At 42.9% G+C, this 21,216-nt stretch overlaps 1 protein-coding gene across 1 annotated transcript in view; it reads left to right on the forward strand.

The window, feature by feature from the left end:
- The window catches only part of UNC5D (unc-5 netrin receptor D), a 545,977-nt gene that overhangs the window by 456,777 nt on the left and 67,984 nt on the right, over positions 1-21,216 (forward strand). Inside the window, exon 8 of the mRNA XM_047092087.1 lies at positions 6,092-6,124. Within this exon, the coding sequence (XP_046948043.1) occupies positions 6,092-6,124 (33 nt within the window). The remainder of the gene's footprint in view (positions 1-6,091; positions 6,125-21,216) is intronic.

Raw genomic sequence — 21,216 nt, forward strand, 5'->3', positions numbered from 1 at the left:
GTTGCCAATGCAAAGCAGGCCTTGTGTTTATCTAATTATCTGCCAGAGCTGATACAAGGCAGATTGGCCAGGCCCTGGGATTTCCTGCAGCCTTGGATAGCATTCAGAGAGCATAACACTGGTCCTTAATTATTTCTAGTTATGAGGGAGAGGGAAAGCAGGAATTAATGAAACACATTGGTAATCAATAATGGCAATTTCTTTTCTACCAATCAGTAAATAATCAAGCAAATAACTTTTAATTTCATTTTTCCTGTTTTTTTTTCTTGCTGTGATTCTCTGGTTGCTGTGCCACTTATTCATGAGCTAATCATTTAAATATGATTTATATGTTAGGGACCCATAACTGACACTGATTAAAAAGTATGAAATAAATCAAATGAACAGTTCTGAAGTAATACATTTGAAAACAAAATCCACATTGTATATAGTTTTAAGGAACCCCTAGCACAGTGAGCTCTATGAATTCATGACCCTGAGATCAAGTCTCATGCTCTACCAACTAAGCCAGCCAGGCACCTCCTCCCCAACATCGTATTGTAGTGACTATAAGTAAGATAAACTATCCAGAGAGGTGAGACATTCCTGTGAACCAAGTCAGGACCAAAAAGTTCATGAAGGAGTCAGAAACTTGTATATGCCTTGGAAACAGGATATCTTTATATAGGAGGGAGAAGGGCATCCCATGGAAGGCAATATGGTGGGCAACGGCACTGAGGTGAGCCTGAAGAATTCAGGGATCAATCAGACTAGAGCTTGGATTTGTGTTGAGGTGCTACAGAAACTAAGTCATTTTTGAGATGATGGGACCAGTTCCTAGAAGACTGGAAAGGTAGGCAGAGCAGTTGGCTATGACTTGCAGGCAATGTGGAATCATTGTAGACCCTCCTGTGTGCCGATGCTAGAGAATGATTTCAATGAATAAAAGAATAGAGAATGGGCAAGAAAGAAGACTGACTATTCTACCAACTTCAGAATCCGCTCTTAAATACTTTAAGATTACAAAGAATATGGAGAGTCAAAACAATCAACACATATCTTTTTTCTTGGGCAGGGGAGGATGATGAAAAGGATTTCAAAGCATAGGACCTATGAAGGAAATAATAATAAAAATGGTCTTTGGAGATGAAAAAATGGGACATGACTGGTTTAGTGAAATTAAAGAATGGTAATAATCACTAACTATAGTGACATATGTAAATTACTGCCTTGGATGAGAGTTGCTGTCTGGGCTCACTGTCCTGGTGGGTATTTAGTCATACTGAGTGGGCTCTTTGTCTGAATTAAAAAAAAAAAAAAAAAATAGGGACATAGACTCTGGTATCAAACATACCTGTGTAGTCTTTAAAAGGCATAGGAGCGGATTTCAGATAATCACCCACAGGTTTTGAGGAACAGTCTCTTGCCCAGTCTGTGAGTTGGAGTTGAAACCATCTGTCCTCATGGCCAATGTCTCCTCAGGCCTGCTCTCTTTACAACCCTAGGGTATGGGCTAGGCTGTAGGTAGCTGGCCACACTTGTTTCCTAGCAGAGAAAGGATAAGGGTGGGTGTGGGTGGGAAGGGAGGGGTACAGCTATAAATAGCTTCTAAGAACAATGGATACCATGGAAATGCTTTGGGAGCATCTCCTATAACAAAGGAAGCAAGAGAAGTAGAGATGAGAAAGAAATGAATCATTTCCAAAAATGAAAATATAGATTGTCCTTTTTCACTTTTTCTTGTATATAAATATGTATACTTCTATAAACACACACGCACTGCACAAAGGCAGATTGCAAAACAATATATAAAAGACTACTCCATGTCTTTATAGTAAAAGTGATCAATTAGTATTGATCTTCCATAATTTCCTGCAAATATATATGTATATACATATGCATGCATAAATCTTAAGGGGGAAAAAGCCTGCACTTTGTATATATAACTTAATATTAATGATAGTTATCTCTTGGTGTGGAATTATGGGTTGGGTTTTTTTTTTGTGTGTGTGTGTATACACATTTATTATTTATTTGGATACACTGTATAGCGACTGTGTAAATATTAAAAAAGGATTTTTAAAGAAAACATGACAATTTAAGATATACTTCTGCATTTTTCACTTGCAAATACACACAATCATTATAAGACTGAATTATAATGACATCAATTTCCATTTACCCAGAAGGTACCTCTCGGTGCATAAGTTAGACCCTAGGCAAATTAGTGATTCCCCCAAACTACAACTCAGCTGCCACTCGCTCAAAATTATATTTCTCTGCCTGCAAGATACAGAAGGGATGCTTCCGGGTCCATGTGTATACTACAGCTACCCCAGAGCTTCTCAGGGAGGCAATGACTAACTGAAGTTGGGTACATACAGCCCCAGATTTGTGGACAGGAAGTGGTGTGCACTCGGTAATCACAAAAACACAGATCCCAGTTAGTCATAAGGTCTTGGACTGGGGCCCAGGTATGGGTATTTGTTTAAAAAGCTCCCCAGGTGATTCTAATGTGCAGCCGACATCAAGAACCATGGCCCTAATGGATTAATTTACTAAGGGGTTATTTGAATATGGCCTTCGAGAGAGGTAAAACAAAAGCAGAGAGGATGTGGTTGACCAGGGCCAAGGGGATGCATGGCCCTAGGCCTTGTGAAAATAAGATTTTGCAGACAGAATAAAAGAACATGGAGTGTGGGGTGGGCAGTTCTTTCAAAAGATAGTGAATGGTGAATGGGTAGCCTTCTCCCTCAAGTTCACGGTAGAATAATCTCTGATCAGATATTTCAAACTGGGGAAAATGTTTAATGGTAGCAACTTGTTGTCAGGATACTGGTATCTCACAAAATCCGGCAGAACCCAATTTTGATGCTGATGCCAGGGTACTGAAGTTCTCTTGGCACCAGAGGCTTCCAGACTTTTTCATTAGAGAATACACACTGACCCACTAGACCTCAGCATAACAAATCCCACAGTAGAGCAGTGCCCTTTGAATCATTTTACTCTGCTTTGGGAATTCATTCCACATGGATTTCTGTAGAACTTCTTCGGTGGTTTTCTGTAGATTTATAGTGGGCCAAAGCTAGGGACCCCGCAGGGATCAATCTTCTGGTCATTGCCTTTCTTTTTTCCTACCAGGAAACTGATATGTTTCATAAAGCAGAGACTAGGACTTGAACACAAGTTTCTTAACTCCCTTCAAGTACTCCTGAAATTCACTACTATTTCTGATTTGGAGATATGACTTGCCTCCCAGTACTGGCATAAAGGGTGATGTTTTTACTCTGAACCAGTGATAATGTTGATTTTATTCATAGTGTGTTGAAATTATATTATTTATTGATATGGATCATGTGCTAACCCTAAGCTATTGGCTTTGTATTTATCATGTTTAATCTCAGTAGCAATGTTCAAGGATGGTATTATTCCCATTGTACTGTGGCGGACACTGTGGTCACACAGAGGGAATGAAGACCATTCAGGATTGAAATCCTGTTCTAATGCTGAGTGTCTACACTAATTCCACTGTGCCATTGCCAATAATGACACCAGACCTGAGTCACAGGGGGAAATGCCCCACCTCTCCTGCCTTATGAGCCCTTGTGGCCTGAGTGTTTCTCATTACCCTAGTTAGCCCTGGCTTTTCTCTTTTCTTTGATACTTTTAGATAGAGCAAGCTGGGGAAGAGCAGAGAGAGAGAGAGGGAGAGAGAGAGAATCCCAAGCAGGCGCCACACTGTGAGCACAAAGCCCCATGCAGGGCTCAAACTCATGAACTATGAGATCATGACCTGAGCTGAAACCAGGAGTTGGAGGCTTAACTGACTGAGCCACCCAGGCGCCCAGCCCTGGCGTTTTAGCCTCATTCGCTCTTTGTTCCTTTAGAGCTGTACCTGGAAGAACTCTCACTCCAGTTTTTTTAATAGCCTGGCTGTTATTTAATTTATTTTCTGAGAAGTGGTTCTGTATCTCACCTGTTTTTAATGGAGTTTCATTTTGCTACCCAGCATAATCTTTGTTCCTGTGGCTTAGAAGGAAGAAAATGCTGTTAAACTCAGCCAGAGTCCTAAACAGATGTTCTGCATGTCCCTGTGTGTTGTGTTAGCAATGCATCACTTCCAGACGTCTCGGCCTGGCCTGCCGGCGTCCTGCGCCCATGCCAAATGCTTTCAGATAGCCTGCAATAAGCAAAACCCAAAGTCAGGTTAAAACCACCAAAGTCACTGGATTCTACTCCTTGAGTGCATTAGCATCTGGACTTGGGGAGGCGCCAACCTGCTCTCAGAAAAAGTAGCAGCACTGAATCTGCGCAGAGAGGGGGGTGCAGGCGTTGTCTGTTTTAAGACACCTGACTGTAAAAATCTGAATGCAATCATGCCCACTTGAGCAAATAATTATCTTTTATGAAGATTTTTCATTTAAAGAGAGATTTGCCAGAATTCATCCTTCGCCAGTTAACTTTCTCCTTATAATGAGAAAAAAACAAAAATGGCGGTCCATTTGCAAGAGTGTGACCTACAACTTTGAAAAGCTACTTCCATAACGAATCAGACGGCAGGACACAAAAGGGCTGGGTTCAGTAAAGCACACCACAAAGGTTTTCTGTCAAAATTGGTATTAAGTGCAGGAGTGGGTTAGGGGGACACATATCTGGTAGAGGATTCAGAATATAGCTGGGTCTGTCTGCTTGGGAGGGGCTATGGTTCAGTCAGAGAGTATTTATAAAGTTCTCCAGCATATACCAGGCTGTATTTGATTCCGTGAAAAACATAATCCAAATTGACAGTGTCCCCCGCCCCCCACTTGGCTTACCTTCAGGCTGGTGGAGGTAAGGGACCCTGCAAGGTGACCTCTCAGGGTCCCCCTACCGTAGTGTGATTCTGTGAATGATGAGCAGCAGCCTCGAAGCTTGTCATCTGATCATGTTCCATCTAAGTCGGAAGAGGGGGACTGATCAAAGGAAGGTCACCCTATGCAAATCTTCTGGAATCTTGCATTGGTGACCAAAGCACAGTCTTCTCAGGTTTCTGTGTCATGGTGGCATTGTGTTGGCCTGGGACAGCCAGGAAATGGGGACTGGGAAGTAGAAAGACTATAGTCGAAGGCAAACTTAGCCACAGGCACCAAGTCCCAGAGTGATTTACAAGGTTATGCAGTGATGGCAGACAGGGCAGGAGAGAGTGGCTGGAGGGCAGTGGGGAGAAAGGATAAAAAGATCTCACCTGAGGGGCACCTGGGTGGCTCAGTCAGTTGAGCGTCTGGCTTCGGCTCAGGTGATGATCTCACGGTTTGTGAGTTCGAGCCCCGCATCAGGCTCTGTGCTGAGCCTGGAACCTGTTTCAGATTCTGTGTCTCCCTTTCTCTCTGCTCCTCCCCTGCTCGTGCTCTGTCTCTTTCTCTCTCTCTCAAAAATAAATAAACATTAAAAAAAATTTTTTAAAAAAATCTCACCTGAGCCTGAAATGTTTTTTTCTCTGTCCACTTCCTGTGCTTGCTGCTGTGATTACAGAATGACACTGTAACGAAGAGAGATCGTACAAACAGTAACGTAACAGAGAAGGAAGCAAAACGATTTATTAAAAGCCTCCAACAAGCTCATAATATTGCACCCATACTCCACAAGAATGGACAAATGGCGTGGTTCGGACCTTTTTATCCAGGCTATGATAACTGCTAAGCCAACGTAGGATCCCTTTAAATGTGTATTCACCAGCTCACTTTTCAATCATCACATACAGGGAAATAGCATCCCTTCCTTACCTGAGCAGTCTTCGGGCTGTAGAGAAACAAGGGGACATGTTGCTAGCTCAGTGCTCTCATCATGCTGATAAGAATCTAGCAAATGCAACAGAGAGAAACTCTAGTAAGCCTGAGGGGAAATTAAAAAAAAAAAAGAGAGAGAGAATGAAGCAATCACCCTAGAAAAATATTGCAAAGGAGAAAAATAAGAAATTAGAAAGGAAAGGAAAAATATGGACAACATAATCCATATTGTCTGCAAAAAACAGAGAAAATGTTTCTTGTATAGAGGTGGACATAAAGTGATATAGGAAATCTATCTGCTCCATGTAAATTTATTAAATGAAACTCTCTTTTTCTCTTTCTTTTAGATAAAAAACCTCTTCATGAAATAAAACCCCAAAGTAAGTTATTTTTCCTCTTGTGAATATAATTTATTCTCATATTTGCTGCCTTACTGTTGTATTTGTTTAGGAGCCAAAGAGAATGGGAGGTTGTAGGAAAAGACCCAGGGTTTTCAGGGCACCTCCTCCTTGGGTTTGGGTCACAGATCAGAGGTTGAAATCGAAAGGACATATACACACCCCTCCCTCAGAGTAGGAGTAAATCTCCCCTGTGATGCTGCCTGCCTCAAAGTCCATTTCTCTGCAAATGCCGTCTAGGATTCTTATTGCTGAGCAGATTGGTAGCATTAAAGTTAATAAATATTTGCCAGTACAAGCTTTCATGAGAGCAGCCTTGGGCAAGAGCCGAGACTGACTCCGAGCCTCTGCACCTAGGAGGAGACAGGGGCGCCTAACACGCAACCGAGAAATCCATGGCAACTTGGTAGGTTAGAAACCAGGATTCCACAGTGAAATCAGCAGAAACTGAAAATGTTGGTGGCCGTGCCAGTTTGAGCTCCCCACACGCAGGCTTGGTTCCTGGGAAGGCCCGCCTTTGCATTATCTCTATCTTACACATCCAGTAGATTTGGGCATAACAGCACAGTGAGAATGGTTAGCATCTTGGCATTTGACCCTAAGGTTTTCAGTCATGGCTGAACTTTAGAGCCACCCGGAGGCCTTTTAAAAACCCCTGTTCTCAGGCTGTACCCCCAGACCAATGGAATCAGAATTGGGGTGGGTTAGAATCCCTATATTTTTGTTTAGGATTTTAAAACTTTAATGCATAGTTCAATATGTAGGATTTTTTTCTTTTTCTTTTTCCTTGAAGTATATATGATTATGTTCGTTTGGGGGTATACAACATAGTAATTCAACTTTTATGTACATTAGGAAATGATCACCATGATTAAATCTAGTTACCGTCTATCACCATACATAGTTATGACAATATTATTGATGATATTCTTTATGCTGTACTTTATATCCTGTGACTTATTTATTTTATAACTGGAAGTTTGTGCCTCTTAATCCACTTCACCTATTTTGCCCATTCCCCACCCCTCTGGCAACCACCAGCTTGTTCTCTGTATTTATAAGTCTGTTTCCGTTTTATCTGTTCATTTGTTTTGTTTTTTTAGATTCCATGTATAAGGGTAGGAATGCTTATTTTTAAAAGATCCTCAGACTCCAATGTGCAGCTTGGGTTGAGAGTAACTATCTTAGAAAAATATTTCTCAAAAAGCAGGTCAGCAACCGTGTGCATCGGAATCTCGGGGTTTGGTGGGAGCTTGTTAAATACACCCCATCTCAGAATAGGACAAATGAATTCGAATCCTCAGCATACGGGGTGGGGGGGGGGGAGGGGATGGCGGGGCAGGGATGTGCCTGAGAATCTACATTTTCATATGTTCCCCAAATGATTCTGAAGCTCTCAGAAGTATGTACAGCATCCTAGGGAAACCTCCAGATAGAAGGGCCTCAGCAACACAGCTCTTAGCAATAGAAGAGTTACTGAGCTGCCCGGTTGGTTTATAAATAAGCTTGTAGAAGGTGTCCTGGCCGGTTATCTCCCATTTTCGTATAAAATGAATGACTTTTGATCTTTTAAATCCTAGGGTATTATAATTCAGATAGCTTGGGAGAGCTAATAGCTTTTATTAGCTAACTTCTTGGAAGGAATTAAGGATTCCTTCTTGTGAGGTTAGATGGAAATAGGAGCTTTGGGACCGGGGTCAGGAGACATGAAGAAAGATCCAGGAAAGCCATTGTTCATACTTTGTTACGTTGCTTCAGGCAGGCTTGAGATACAACAATGCCGTTACCTGCAGAGTCTGAGAACTTTGCAGAACACCCAAAAACAAATATCCTTTTTTTTCTCCCTGAGGTCCACTGCCCATAAAGTCATTATTGGTACTTAGCTAGTGGTCCGCTGACCTCCTGCATGCCTGATTTTGAATTCAGAGAGGTTGGAGGTGGGGAAACCTGGTTGTAGATGTATGTGTATGTGTGTACGTTGAGGGAGGGAGGAAGCAATCGGGTCGGTGAATATTTGGTGTGTGCCTCTGTCCAGATCTCAGGGTGAGAGCTGGAGTAAATAGACCCCCAGCTGCCTCCCAGTGACATAGCCAAGCCACCCACTGATCCTCATGTATGGCACCAGCAAGATCATGAGTATCCATGTCGTGGCCACCGTGAGAGTTACTTAGAAATGTGTTTTTTAAAAATTAATTTCATGCTTAGTTTGTGAGTCCTGTGCCATTCTAATTTGGTTACATCTGTACTTCCAGCCATAAACCCCACACTAGCTATTTCTAGCCCTCAGGGACTCCTGAATTAGTTTTTGCTTGGGGTTCTCGCTCATGAACACCATGCTTAATTGCTGGATACTGCCACGGAATCGCTTAAACTGTTTTAATTTGTGATTTCCTAAAAATAAAACCTGAACAGAATCAATGTGATTGCAAAAGGCTCCCAGAGGAGTCCAGCCGGGGTTCTGTAAAATGCATGGTTAGGAGTGCGTTATACAAATTCAGGCTGCGGTTGTTCAGTGAAAGAGGGGCTTAGTTTAAGACTACATGAATCATCACTGATGCAAAATCAAAGTCAATTATGAAGATAATTGAGAAACAACCTGTTCCTGTATATAGCTGTGCACATGATTCTCCACAAGGCCTGGTGGATAGAAAACATCACCCAGAGCCTCGCACGCAATCCTCCGTGAACGGGTGGGCCAAGGAGCGAGCTTTAAGTTGCAGGAAGGTGTAAGGAGAAAGTGAAGTCTTAGGATAACTGCTGGCAAGTCATAATGACAAACTGGGGGAAATATGTGCGCCGCATAGCTCATGAAAGCACTTATTGTAAATGAGATAATTTAATCAATTATGTTTCCTAATGTACTAAACCGAATGTTTCATTTTCTGCTTCTGCACATCTTAAATTATCTTCAGGTGCTTTATGAGATTTAATCATAGTTAATAGAAACTTCATTACCATCAAATGTGCTTTCAATAAATGTTGTGTAACAATGTCAGGAGGTGCAGTAAAATATAGTAGGTTCTGAATGGCAAACACGCACCCCCAGAGTCAGACTGAAAAACGGTTGCGTTCAGACAATGGGGCTCCTTGGAGGCTTGGGGCCGCGGCTTTCCGAGAGGCAGTGGCTTCCTGAGGAGTGACTCATCCAGCACGTTCACCTTAGGGATGAAAAGGATTTCTCTGTCCCTGAAAGAAGTAAACCAGGACCACACACACAGCCTTCTCTTCATCTCCTTCCCGTATAGTTGTTTTGCACCGGGTGCCGATGGCATGCACGCTAAGCACAAATCCAGCGAACACTGGCAGAGTCAGCCATTTCCAGGACGGCTCCAGATGAGTGTCTCCCAATTACTTGAATCTTAACTGTTTCAGAATTGAATCTCTCCTTCTCCGCCCCTGTCCTTACTCCTGTCCTGCTTCCCATCTTCTCTAGTTCGCTCAGTACCTCACCATCTCTTCACTTTGTCCACGTGCGAAACTTGGGCGCCCTCCGAGAGCCCTCTTTTTCCTTTGTCCTACTCGTTACTCATTACGTCCTTACAGTCTGTTATTCCATCCAAACGGAGTTCATGTTCATCACCGACTCTCCGTTTTCACACTGCCTCTCTCTGTCCCTCCATTCACTCAACAGCTGTTGACTGAGCGCTTACCATGCTGTAGGAAGCAGTTGTAGAGAAGCGGCCCTGAGAGGGACAGGTACAGATTCTGCTTCCACAGAGCATACAGTTCGAGTAGAGATGGATGGATGTAGGCAAACCAGAAAACATATAGTGCTAATGGTCAGTGTTGTGAAGAGAAATAAAGCAGGGTGAGACACTCCAGCGGGGCTGAAGGGAACATTGCTTTTTTGGTAGAAGGTGTTCAGAGCAGATCTCTGTATTAAAATTACATTTAAGAAGAGACCTCGGGGGGCACCTGGGTGGCTGGGTCGGTTGAGCATCTGACTCTTGGTTTCAGCTCAGGCCATGATCTCACCGTTTGTGAGATCAAACCCCACGTCCGGCTTCTCCCTGACAGCCAGAGCCTTCTTGGGATTCTCACTCTCCCTCTCTCTCTCTGCTCCTCCCCTGCTCGTGCTCGCTCTCTCTTAAAATAAATAAATAAACTTAAAAAAAAAAAAAGAGGAGACCTAGAAAAAAAACCCAAAAAACAGAAAAAACAAACAAACATTCTGGATGTCTGGGGAGAGAGCGTTCCAGACAAAGGGAACACCAGATGAAAAGGCTGTGAGATGTGAACGTGCTTGGGATGTCTGAGGAACAGCAGGCAGGACACCTGGAGCAGAGTGGCAGAGGGAAAGGTCCTAATAGTTAAGACCAGAGAAGTGGGATGAGAGAGGAAACTGCCACACGGATTATAGGCCGTTGTCATGACTCTGACCTTTACTCTGAACCCCTCTGAGGATTTTTTGTCATAGTGACATGACTTCGTATTTTCAAGGATAAACTCTACCTGCTGTGTTGAGTATAAATATATAGGGGATCAGAGTGGAAGCAAGACCTGTTACAGTGATGCATTGTAACAGTAATCAGTAAGAGTAATCTAGGCTATTACAACACCTAGGCTCTTCCAGTAGCAAAGTCCAAGATGATTGTGGCTTGGGGTAGACACAGGGCATTAGACATTGTAAAAATGGGTCATCTTGGCATAGCTATTGAAGGCAGAAAGGATTTGTTGATGGGTTGGATATTGAGCATGAGAGAAAGAAAGGTATCAGGCATGATTTCCAAAGTTTGGCTTTGCAGCTAGAAAGATGGGGTTGCCATTGCTGATCCAGAGAGAATGTGGTATAGCAAATCTACACGGGGGATCAGGAGTTCAGTGTTCCTGACGCTAACTTTGAGATACCTATTAAACATCTAAATGGAGAGGTTGAGCAGGCAGTGGAATTATAGGACTCCGGAGGTCAGAGTCCTGGCTGGTGACATAAATCTGGGGCTTGTCAGTGTCCAGATGATATTTAAAGCCGTTAGGTTGAAAAAGATCCCCGGATAATGAGCGTGCATGGAGAAGGGACGATAGCGGACGACTGAGCCCTGAAGGGCATCAACGTTTAGATGCAGAGGAGGTCAGAAGTCACTGCAGAGAAGACAGAAAAGTTACAGCCAGCATAGTAAGAGAAAAACTAAAAGAAAATGGTGTCCCAGAAGAAAATTTAAAAAGTTGAGGCCGTCTGCATTCCTAATTAGGATTTCTGCAGTTGCCTCCCTGTTTCTAGTCTTGCCCTACACCAATTTATCTGATCTTTCTAAACATGGATTCTAGTCATACCACCTGCAATATTTAAAGCTCTTCAATTGCTTGGGGGCGCCTGGGTGGCTCAATCGTTTAAGCATCCGACTCTTGACTTCAGCTTAGGTCATGATCTCACGGTTTGTGAGTTCCAGCCCTCATAAGGCTCTCCACTGACGGTGCAGAGCCTGCTTGGGATTTTGTCTCCCTCACTCTCTGCTCCTCTTCTGTTTGCTCTCTCTCAAACTAAATTAAAAAAAAAATAAACTTAAAAAAAAAAAAACCCAAAAACAAAAACAAAAAGCAACTCTTCGTTTGCTCACCAGTATTTATAAAATAAAGTCCGAGGTACTGAATATGTATATGATCTGGTCTCAACTTTCTTTTCTTAATCCTATCAGCTTCTCTCAGTCAGTTTAATCATTAGGTAAATTCCTGCCTGCCTGCTCTCCAGTTCCTGTCTTCTGCAATGAAATAAAGCTTCTGAACTGTCAGAATACCCTCTGCCCATTTGGCATATAGTGCCTATTACTTATACATTCTGTTACTTCTCCCTGAAAACTCTTTTTCTCCACCGAATCCTTGTTAGACGCATTCTTCCTTCCAATTTCAGCTTGCGTTTTACTTCCTCTGCAAGGCCTTCCCCCCACCAAGGCTGCATTGGTGACTCCTGAAATGTACCCAGGATCAAAGTATTTCCCTAATTCTGTGCTATATTTTCATTGCCCTTGTACTGGTCTGGATTCCCTGTCTTATAGACACCATCTCTGCCTGTAGGCAGACAGTATAGAGTCTTACTTACTCTTCCATCTGTAGCATTAACCACTGGCCTAGTATTAGATGTTCAAAACCCACTTGAGTTAATGCCTTACATCCTCCTGAAAACTCCTCACCGGGCCTTTTACTGTTCAGGTGAAAATAAAGTCTTTGCTTCTAAATATTTATTTTTACTCATTCATATGCTAGCTGTTTATTATGCAGTTCTATATAAATAGTCTTGTCCCAGTGAAATGTGAGGGAAAAAAATTAATGTTTCTTCTCCACAACTCCAATACAAGTTAGAAGATGATAAATGACTTGAGAAAAGGGGAAGAAAGGAAACAATCTTTAATAAGCCTTTGTTCTGTACCAGATAGGAAGTTAAAGCCTAAAAGGTGTTACTTCCCAGAATCCTGTCCATCAAAGAATGGCCCAAATGTGTCCTTAAAGTCTCAAAACTAAGTATGTGCTTCTCACCAACACCCATCCCATTCTGCGTCTTTTCCAAAAATACACTGGTTTCATCCACAGTGGAATCATGTGGAATCTACATCCTTTGTGATCTTCACAAAGGTTAGGGAATACCTCAGAAGACGTGTGGCCCACACTACATTTGGACATTCTTCTTTCAGGCTGTGAGGACTTGAATAGTGCCTTGATCCCATCGGACTGTTTGCGACTTTGGGACATACCTTTACATCCTCAACAGACTTCTAGGCTCTTCTAAACTAACGTTAGGCTACTGGCATCAATGCTCATCTTCTAGCAATGCTTTAAACATTTTTTTTTTCCTAATCATTTTGCTTCATCTCCTGATTATTTTCTATTGCATACATAGAGCACTTTTTGCAAACTGCATGACTTACTTTGTCCTTCAGGTCACCCCCTACTGTGAATCAATCCAACCCATCTTTATAGGCAACATTTGTCATTTTCTTAGCATCTCCAATGTCCTTATTATCCAATTTTCATCCTATCATAAGTGTGTGCCTTTTCTTACTACCGTGTTCAATGACTTTGTTGACTCTGCCCTTAATGCGACAGGATTTTGTTCATCATGTACCTCAGAACTGTGCAGAGACAGGAAAGTAGCTGGTTGACCAATGTGTTCTTCAGCATCAGAATAACCCGGGTCCCTTGTTAAAATGTGAATTCACAGGCTCCGTCTCTCCACCTGTGTGTATTTTCAAAGTTGATAGAGTTTGTGGCTTCAGTTTTTAGGATAGGAAATTAAATAAGGTGAAGTCATTTTCTTAAAAGCTGGAGTTCAAATCCTATTTTTTTCTTTACTCTAACCCCTGCCTTAACCCGGTCTTCCTATCTGATGGGAAAAAGCACAGATATTTTGTAGCCAAATGTAGAGTCACCAGACAAAACAGAGGACCCCTAGTTAAATTTGATTTCAGATAAATAAATTTTTAGCATAAGCATATCTAGATATTGCATGGGAGATACAGTAAAATTATTCATTGATCTGAAATTCAAGTTTAACTGCGTCATATCTTTATTTGCTAAATCTGGCAGCTTTGCTTAAAAGGAGAAATGTGCATATCAAGAAACGTTTTATAAAATAGGCTCCCTAATTGTCAATCTTGGAAGAATGGTTAAAATTGAAAGAGATATTGGAGGGGAGAGCCTTTCAGTAGGAGTAAAACCTCTGAACCAAAAAAAAAAAAAAAAAAAAAAAAAAAAGAAAAGAAAAACTTGCCTGAAGTACAAGATCTACTTGAAAAAATGAGTAATTGGAGTTGGCCAGAGAGTAGGGTCCATATGGATGAGAAATGGGCAAAAGTTGTTGAAAACTGGGGTGATGTAGAGCATAAAGTGTCTTGAGCCATAAGATAAATCCCTTTTGGAGTGGAATCACTTCATACTAGAGAGTTGTCTAAAGATGTTAGAGTGGCAGTACCAGAACTGTGGTACTCTTCTTAAGAAGAGTAATCCAGTGGAAAATGGCTCTGAATGACCAAAGACTGTGTACTAGGTAAGATGAGACTGTACAATGTGAGCGTCAAGTAGGGTGTCTCCTATGGAAGTGGAGATGCGAGAGGCACTGGAGATGTAATGAGTAAGGCATGTGAGTGGTTTGGGGAAGAATCAATGGGGACAGAATGAAAGATGACTCTCCATTCTCACTCATGGTGTCACATTACCTGAAAAAGGGAACTCAAGAGGAGAAAATATTTGAAGAGATAAGAATGACAAATCTGTAAGTCAGATGACCAATTTGAGACGTTAGCACAACATGCAGGTGGTTTCGTCCACTGAGCAGGAAGGAGATATGGGATCAGGTCTGCGCACAGGAGTTGAGGCAAGACATCTCCAATGGAGAGTGTTAGGCATCAAGGAAATAGCACTGTGAACAATTATCCCGTTATTTTGGCAAGGGGGCAGGAAGAGGGCTAAGAACTGAGCTTTGAAGTCTGTTTATAGAACGTTGAGAGTGAAGGGTAGTTACTAAACAATAAGGGAGAAGGGAGGTGAATCCAGTTTAAGGGACTTTTTTTTTTCCTCTCTGGAAAGAGGGTTGGCTTGGCTTGTCTACTGCTAGAGAGTAGTGGAAAGGAATAAGACAGAGAACATTACTATTGATGCAGTAAGTTATAAACAACCGTCAAGAAGGAACAGTGATTTGGGGGAAAGGCAGACTTTAAAGGGTAAGAGAACAATCAAAGGACATAGAAATACTGGACTAATTAAATTATCTGCAGCCTGACAACAGGCCAGGCAAATGTAAAAAGAAATGAAGTCAGTCTATAGATTCTGATAGGAAAGACCTACAAAATATTGTATGTAGAAAACAAAACAAAGTACAGTAAAGGAAATATAATATGGAGCCTTTAGGGTTAAATGAATGAATGAATGAAAGAATGGATGAATGAAGGATATTTACTCTTCTTTTTTTTCCCAAAAGGTCTCAAAGATATTGTCAAGAGTGATTACTTCTGAAGAAAGAGTAGTTGGAGAATGTGTTTTCTCCTTGAATACTGTCCCTTTTTATACTTACTAAACATTTCCTCATCTTAAATATGTATTTCATTCTTTTTTTCTAAATGTTTGTTTATTTTTGAGAGAGAGAGAGAGTGCGAGCCGGGGAGGGGCAGATAGAGAGGGGGGACACAGAATCCGAAGCATGCTCCAGGCTCCAAGCTGCCAATACAGAGCCTGACATGGGGCTCGAACTCATGAACCGCAAGATCATGACCTGAGCTGAAATAGGATGCTTAACCCACTGAGCCACCCAGGTGCCTTTCATTTATTCTTTTAACAGGGACAGCAGCCAACCGGTTAGGGCAATTATGTATTAAGAAAGCATGCATTAAGAAATGTTGAATGTTAAAAACCAATGCTTTGAGTTTTTTTAAAGAAAGAGCTAAGGGGGCGCCTGGGTGGCTTGGTCGGTTAAGCGTCCGACTTCAGCTCAGGTCATGATCTCACGGTCCGTGAGTTCAAGCCCTGTGTCGGGCTCTGTGCTGGCAGCTCAGAGCCTGGAGCCTGTTTCAGATTCTGTGTCTCCCTCTCTCTCTGCTCCTCCCCTGTTCATGCTCTGTCTCTCTCTGTCTTGAAAATAAATAAACGTTAAAAAAAAAATTAAAAAAAAAAAAAAAGAAAGAGCTAAGAACATGGGTGTAGAGAAGACCACATCTTTGAGAAGTTTATCTGAGAGGAAGTTGGGGGAAAGATTTGGGGAGATGTGATTAAGAAGACCAGACTGTGTTTGGAGGCAGAGGGCAAGGCTCAGGTGCAGAGGAAAAGTTTGAAGATGTAAGACCAAAAGGGAATAATGAATGAGGCCAAGTCCCTGTGGGGGCAGGAGGGGACGGGATCATAGCTGACTTGATACAGAAGAGCAGCTCTTCCGGGAACAGAGAAAAAGGAGGAAACACTTGTGAAGGAGCAGAGAAATCCTGAGTGGTAGGAAAGTGAGCTCACATAGGACAGCCTCCCTTTTTTCAGCTAGAAAGAAGGGCAGGTGAGAAGGAGGGCTGCCGTTGAACTAGAACAGCGCCTGGCACGTAGTAAGTACTATTCAAAAATTTGCTACTTTTGTCCTTCATTACAACAGTAAATCAACAATCACAGTAACTATAATGAGGTTTTTGACAGGAGATTAGAAAAGCTGAGGTGTTGATGGGTTACGGGGTTGTAAGACCCCAAGCACTGCAAATATAGTTGGAATTGTTCACCATGGTTGGCCACGGCTGACCATCCAAAAGCTATTTTTTGATGTGGTATTAAAAAAAAGTTGCTTCTCGGGGCGCCTGGGTGGCGCAGTCGGTTAAGCGTCCGACTTCAGCCAGGTCACGATCTCGCAGTCCGTGAGTTCGAGCCCCGCGTCAGGCTCTGGGCTGATGGCTCAGAGCCTGGAGCCTGTTTCCCATTCTGTGTCTCCCTCTCTCTCTGGCCCTCCCCCGTTCATGCTCTGTCTCTCTCTCTGTCCCAAAAATAAATAAACGTTGAAAAAAAAAAATTAAAAAAAAAAAAGTTGCTTCTCAATGACAGCAAGTATAAACAGTATCTTCTATTATATCGTATTTCAACATCTAATTAAATATTTTGGCACGTGAGTCTGTATCCACAACACCGCCTGTGCAAGGGGCCAGGGGCAGGTCCTGAGATGGCCGGGTACTGGCCGTCTATGGGAGTTCAGCACAGCAACAGCTTCTTTAGCCTTCCATTTGTTTTGTCTCTCCTAGGCCTCTGTGTGAATTTTGATTGTGTGGATTCCTTAGCAATTCACTCTCTCTAGTATATGTCCATTCAAGTTATTGGTTTTTCTCCTGAAGGGGTAGCAATGGCCGTTCTGCAGTATTTAATAGGAGATAGAATATTCTGTGTTAGAAAGGCATTTGCTATGCTCCTTTGTTAATTTTCTGTAGCTATCTGATCCTATAAGATAGATTTCAATGTGGTAATATAGTTAATCTCATAACATGAGACTTGAGTTATATTCCCGTTAATTAGTGGCAAGAATCGGTCTTTCTGAGGGGAATCGTGAAGAGAGAAAGGCAAACCATGTAAACAGCCCTTGTATTTAGTCCTTTGGGGACATCAGTTCCTCGCAACAACTAGGTGTGATGACAATTCATAAAGACATCGAACTTATTGATCCCTGTCCCTTGCACTACAAAATTCAAAGGGGCTGTGAAAGGCCATTTAGACCATCTCACCAGCTTTGACCAAAAATAAATAAAATGACTGCAGACTATTGTAAAGTTATGCTGCTGCTTCTCTTTTTTTTTTTTTTTTTTAGAGGGAGACTTTCTGAAAGGAAGTGTCACAATCTCCCTCAGAACTACAAGCTTTTTTTTTTTTTTAACAACCCTCATTGTAGAAAAGGTCATTTTAATATCTAACCAGAGTCCCAATGGCTGTCATAAAAGGCCACATCCTCCTTTTCAGTCCTTGTTAGAGATGGCAAAGAGTTGGTTACTAGCGTCATCGTAAAGGAAGAGTCATTGAGTTCCTACCATAGACCTGCTCTCCTCTTGTGACAACCCTCTCCACATTAAAGATCACCTCCAGTCACTTTACAGCTCTGCCTTCTCTGGGCCAAGGGAACCCATAAACATTTCCTCTCCGGGGTCCTAATTTCCGCAGAGCTCTGTTAATTTATGCAGACTGTCTCTGCAGTCTGTCTCTACACTCCTTTCCAGCAATGAACGTATTCCTCAGTAGTTCCTGAGTAATTTGGAATACAAGAAATTTCGCCGTCAGCTCTAGCTGGGGATTTTATGCAACAGTTTTTTGTTTGTTTGTTTGTTTTGTACCTCACGTTGCATTCTTCCATGCTTACCTAGAGCTTTTGTGACTCTCGGTTCAAGGAAAATAGGGATGAAAACACAGGAAAGACATCAATAACGCATTGATCTGTAAAGCTTCGTCTGTGAAACAAAGACCTGTGCCCACAGAAAGAATAGCATTATCAGTCATGGGGTTATCAGTGCTTTTGTTCAAATTAACTTGGAGCAAACAAACCAGCAACACGTGTGTATGGGAGCCAGCGGACAGGTATAAACATGTATGTGTGTTAACATAAAGCGAGTCCTTGCAGCAAGAACTCTGTAATCAACCTCAGACTGTGATTTCTTTAATACTTGTCTCCCCACAGTTGGAGACCAGGCGAGCGATCATAAATAGGTGCAATGGTGTGCGGATTTCTGTGGGAAATTATGGAGATATTACTGCTTTTGAAGTGTTTAAAGCAGTTAGGGAGAATGCATTGGCGCTCAGATAATTAAACAATAAAAAGAATGATCCAAAATGAGTTCTAGGAACCCTAAGTGATCTGGGAGTTTAGAAGATCATGTCATGGTTGGGAGGGTTGGCTGGATTGGCAAGGACAGGGGTTTGGTTTGGTTTTGTTTACTTTTTTTTTTTTAAGTTTGTTTATTTTGAGAGAGAGAGAGAGAGAGAGAGCACAAGTGGAGGAGGAACAGAGAAAGAGGGAGAGAGAATCCCAAACAGGCTCTGCACTGTCATCCAGAGCCTGATGCGGGGCTCGAACTGATGAACCGTGAGATCATGACCTGAGCTGAAATCAAGAGTCGGATGCTTAACCGACTAAGCCACCCGGGCGCCCCTGGACAGGGTTACCTTCTTGAAGGTGGAGGACCTTGAGCTGGCACGCGACCAAGGGTTTATTTTACAATGACCTGTCATACAGGGCTATTCACTAACAGGCATCTGGCAGGTAAATTACAGTTGAATTTGGGGTGTGAGGCAGTGCTGCAGAGTGGAGCATGAGCATTGAAATGGACACGGAGAAAGCCATCGGGGCCTGGGTAGTGCCTGCACCACGCGGTCATGTCCTTAGAACGACTCCCCTGGGAAGGACCAGTGGTGGCTTCTAACGTTTGGACAAGTGATGACTGTGCGCACGCGTGTATGCAGTGACTCTGCAGCAGCTCCCCCTAGGTGCCTGCGTGCTCACGGACAGGCTTACACCCAGCGTCCTCCCTTCTCCCATGAACTTGTGGTGGCAAATATGGAACGAAATCTCAGATTCTTCTGGACCCAGTCCTGAACACACAAGAAAAGTGAATTATGTTTATAAGCACTCAGGTATCCTTACAGGGAAAACCACTCTACTGTCCTGGAGGATGGATTAGAAAAGAGTGAGGCAGAGTGAGAAAAAGAAAGGAAGGAGGTGAAGTAAAAACAGTAGGTAGAAGAGCGAAAAGAAAAGAGAAAGAAAGAAAGAAAGAAAGAAAAAGAAAGAAAGAAAAAGAAAGAAGCACTGTGGCCCAACTTTGGAAGGGCTTGAGCTGTTGGTAAGGATGTCTCTTGAGATGTATACATGTGGCTTCGAGTATTTGTGTCTCCCTGTCAGGATCTCACCACTTGTCTTTTACCACCGTTAGAACCGTTAGACAAGAAACAACTAAGAATATGTTAATTCCTCCGTGCACCCTCATTTCCATTGCATGGTTGGCCCTCCACAAATGTTTGTGGAATAAATGAAATTATTAGATTCTGAAGGTTTTAATTCCCAGGACAGATTGTTCTTGTAAAGTAAACACCACTTTGCTTATCTTCCTGTAGGGAGTCGATTGACTTTTGTCTTTTAGATTAGACTGCCCCACCAAATGCCAGGGTGAGCCTAATAAGGACGCCGTGCTCTCCATACAGGTCTCTCCCCTTTCTCTCTCACCCCCCAGCTCCACAGTCCCCATACTCATTTTTTTTTAATTCTATAATTCAGTATTTCATTCTCTTAAGTCAAATAGATTCTGCAAATATTCCTGGGAAACGCACTGAACCATATCAAACACTTAAATCTCAGTCTGAAGGCCTATGTAGGGTCCTTTCCTAAAGACAGGGTTTGTGTCTGAGAGAAGGGAGATTCTGCGTGTGTGGGTAGCAGGAGGGTGGAAACCTAGAAAACAAGACAGAAATACAGAGGAACTCACCCAACTGGTTCCCGCTACTGTTTGGGCTCAGGATGTTCCTGTCTGGGGATGTCCATTTCCAGAAGTATTTTGCCCTGATCATCCCCCTGGCCTCGGCTCCTGCCTATTTTTAGTACCCGGGAAGCGAAAGGGGTCTTTGGCTCTACTTTGCCAACTCAGCAGCTGCACTCAGTATGCCGCCAGGCTGTTTCTCTGTGTGTGCTCGGTTGCTGGGCAGGTGTGTTCTCCCCAGATACACCTTTTAAAATGGTAGTGTCATCAGTCAGTAGTGCCCGAGGAACTGGTGGGAAGCAGGGGGGTGGGGAGGGGGAAGGCTAATTGGTTTCAATCCAAAGTTCTCTCCCTACTCCCGGTACCCTGGCTTGCTACCTCTGCGGTGTTGTGTCCTCTCTGCTCTGAGCACAGCGACTCCCTTCACGGAACTGAATTGGGTAGAGGGAGGGAGGGAACATCAGTGAGAGCCCAGCTGCCCCTCCCTTTCCCTGTGGGACACAGGCAGACACTGGAACTTTGGGACCGGTGCTAGTCAGCACACACATGGTTCTGGGTGGCCAGAGCCGACCACACAGATGCCTCCATCCCTGTCCCTCTCCCGTGGGGACCATCATGACATTGGAACTAAAACCTAAGTCACAGCCTGTTTCTCAACACCTCCTAGGCCGCTGTGGTTATTGAAAATGTCTTACAATCCTCTCACCTTTCAAATACCGTTCTTTCGGATGGTTTCGCTCCCTTGCGAATTATTAGTGTGTGTTTACTGCCCTATTGCTGAACCGGTTCTGCTTGGTTTCCTTGTTCACTCTTTAATTTGGTGGCGCCTTATTTTACAGTCCACTAACTTTGTTGGTTAGTAGTACTCGTGTGATAACATAAGTACTGTATTAGGCTGCAGTGAATGCATAGTAAGCACCATGCAGTTACCAGGTGAATATATGATAGCTCTGTTTTAGCCTCTAAACCTAATACAGGGTGACAGAGCAAGTACCTCTGGACCTGTTATGTGTACTCACCCCATAATCTGTAAGGGGATGGATAACATAGCTGGCACTTGCCACCTTCTCTTTCCACATACTTTGCAAGATTATGCCTCTTGTAGGGTCGCGTGGCCTTGGATCAATCTCATGCTGAACTGCAGTAGCCATGATGAAGGTCTTCAGGAATGAACCACAC

This window comes from Lynx rufus, unplaced genomic scaffold (assembly GCF_022079265.1).
Source record: "Lynx rufus isolate CCGP_SWC_20201006 ecotype Redwood Valley unplaced genomic scaffold, mLynRuf1.p SCAF_3, whole genome shotgun sequence".
NCBI lineage: Eukaryota > Metazoa > Chordata > Mammalia > Carnivora > Felidae > Lynx > Lynx rufus.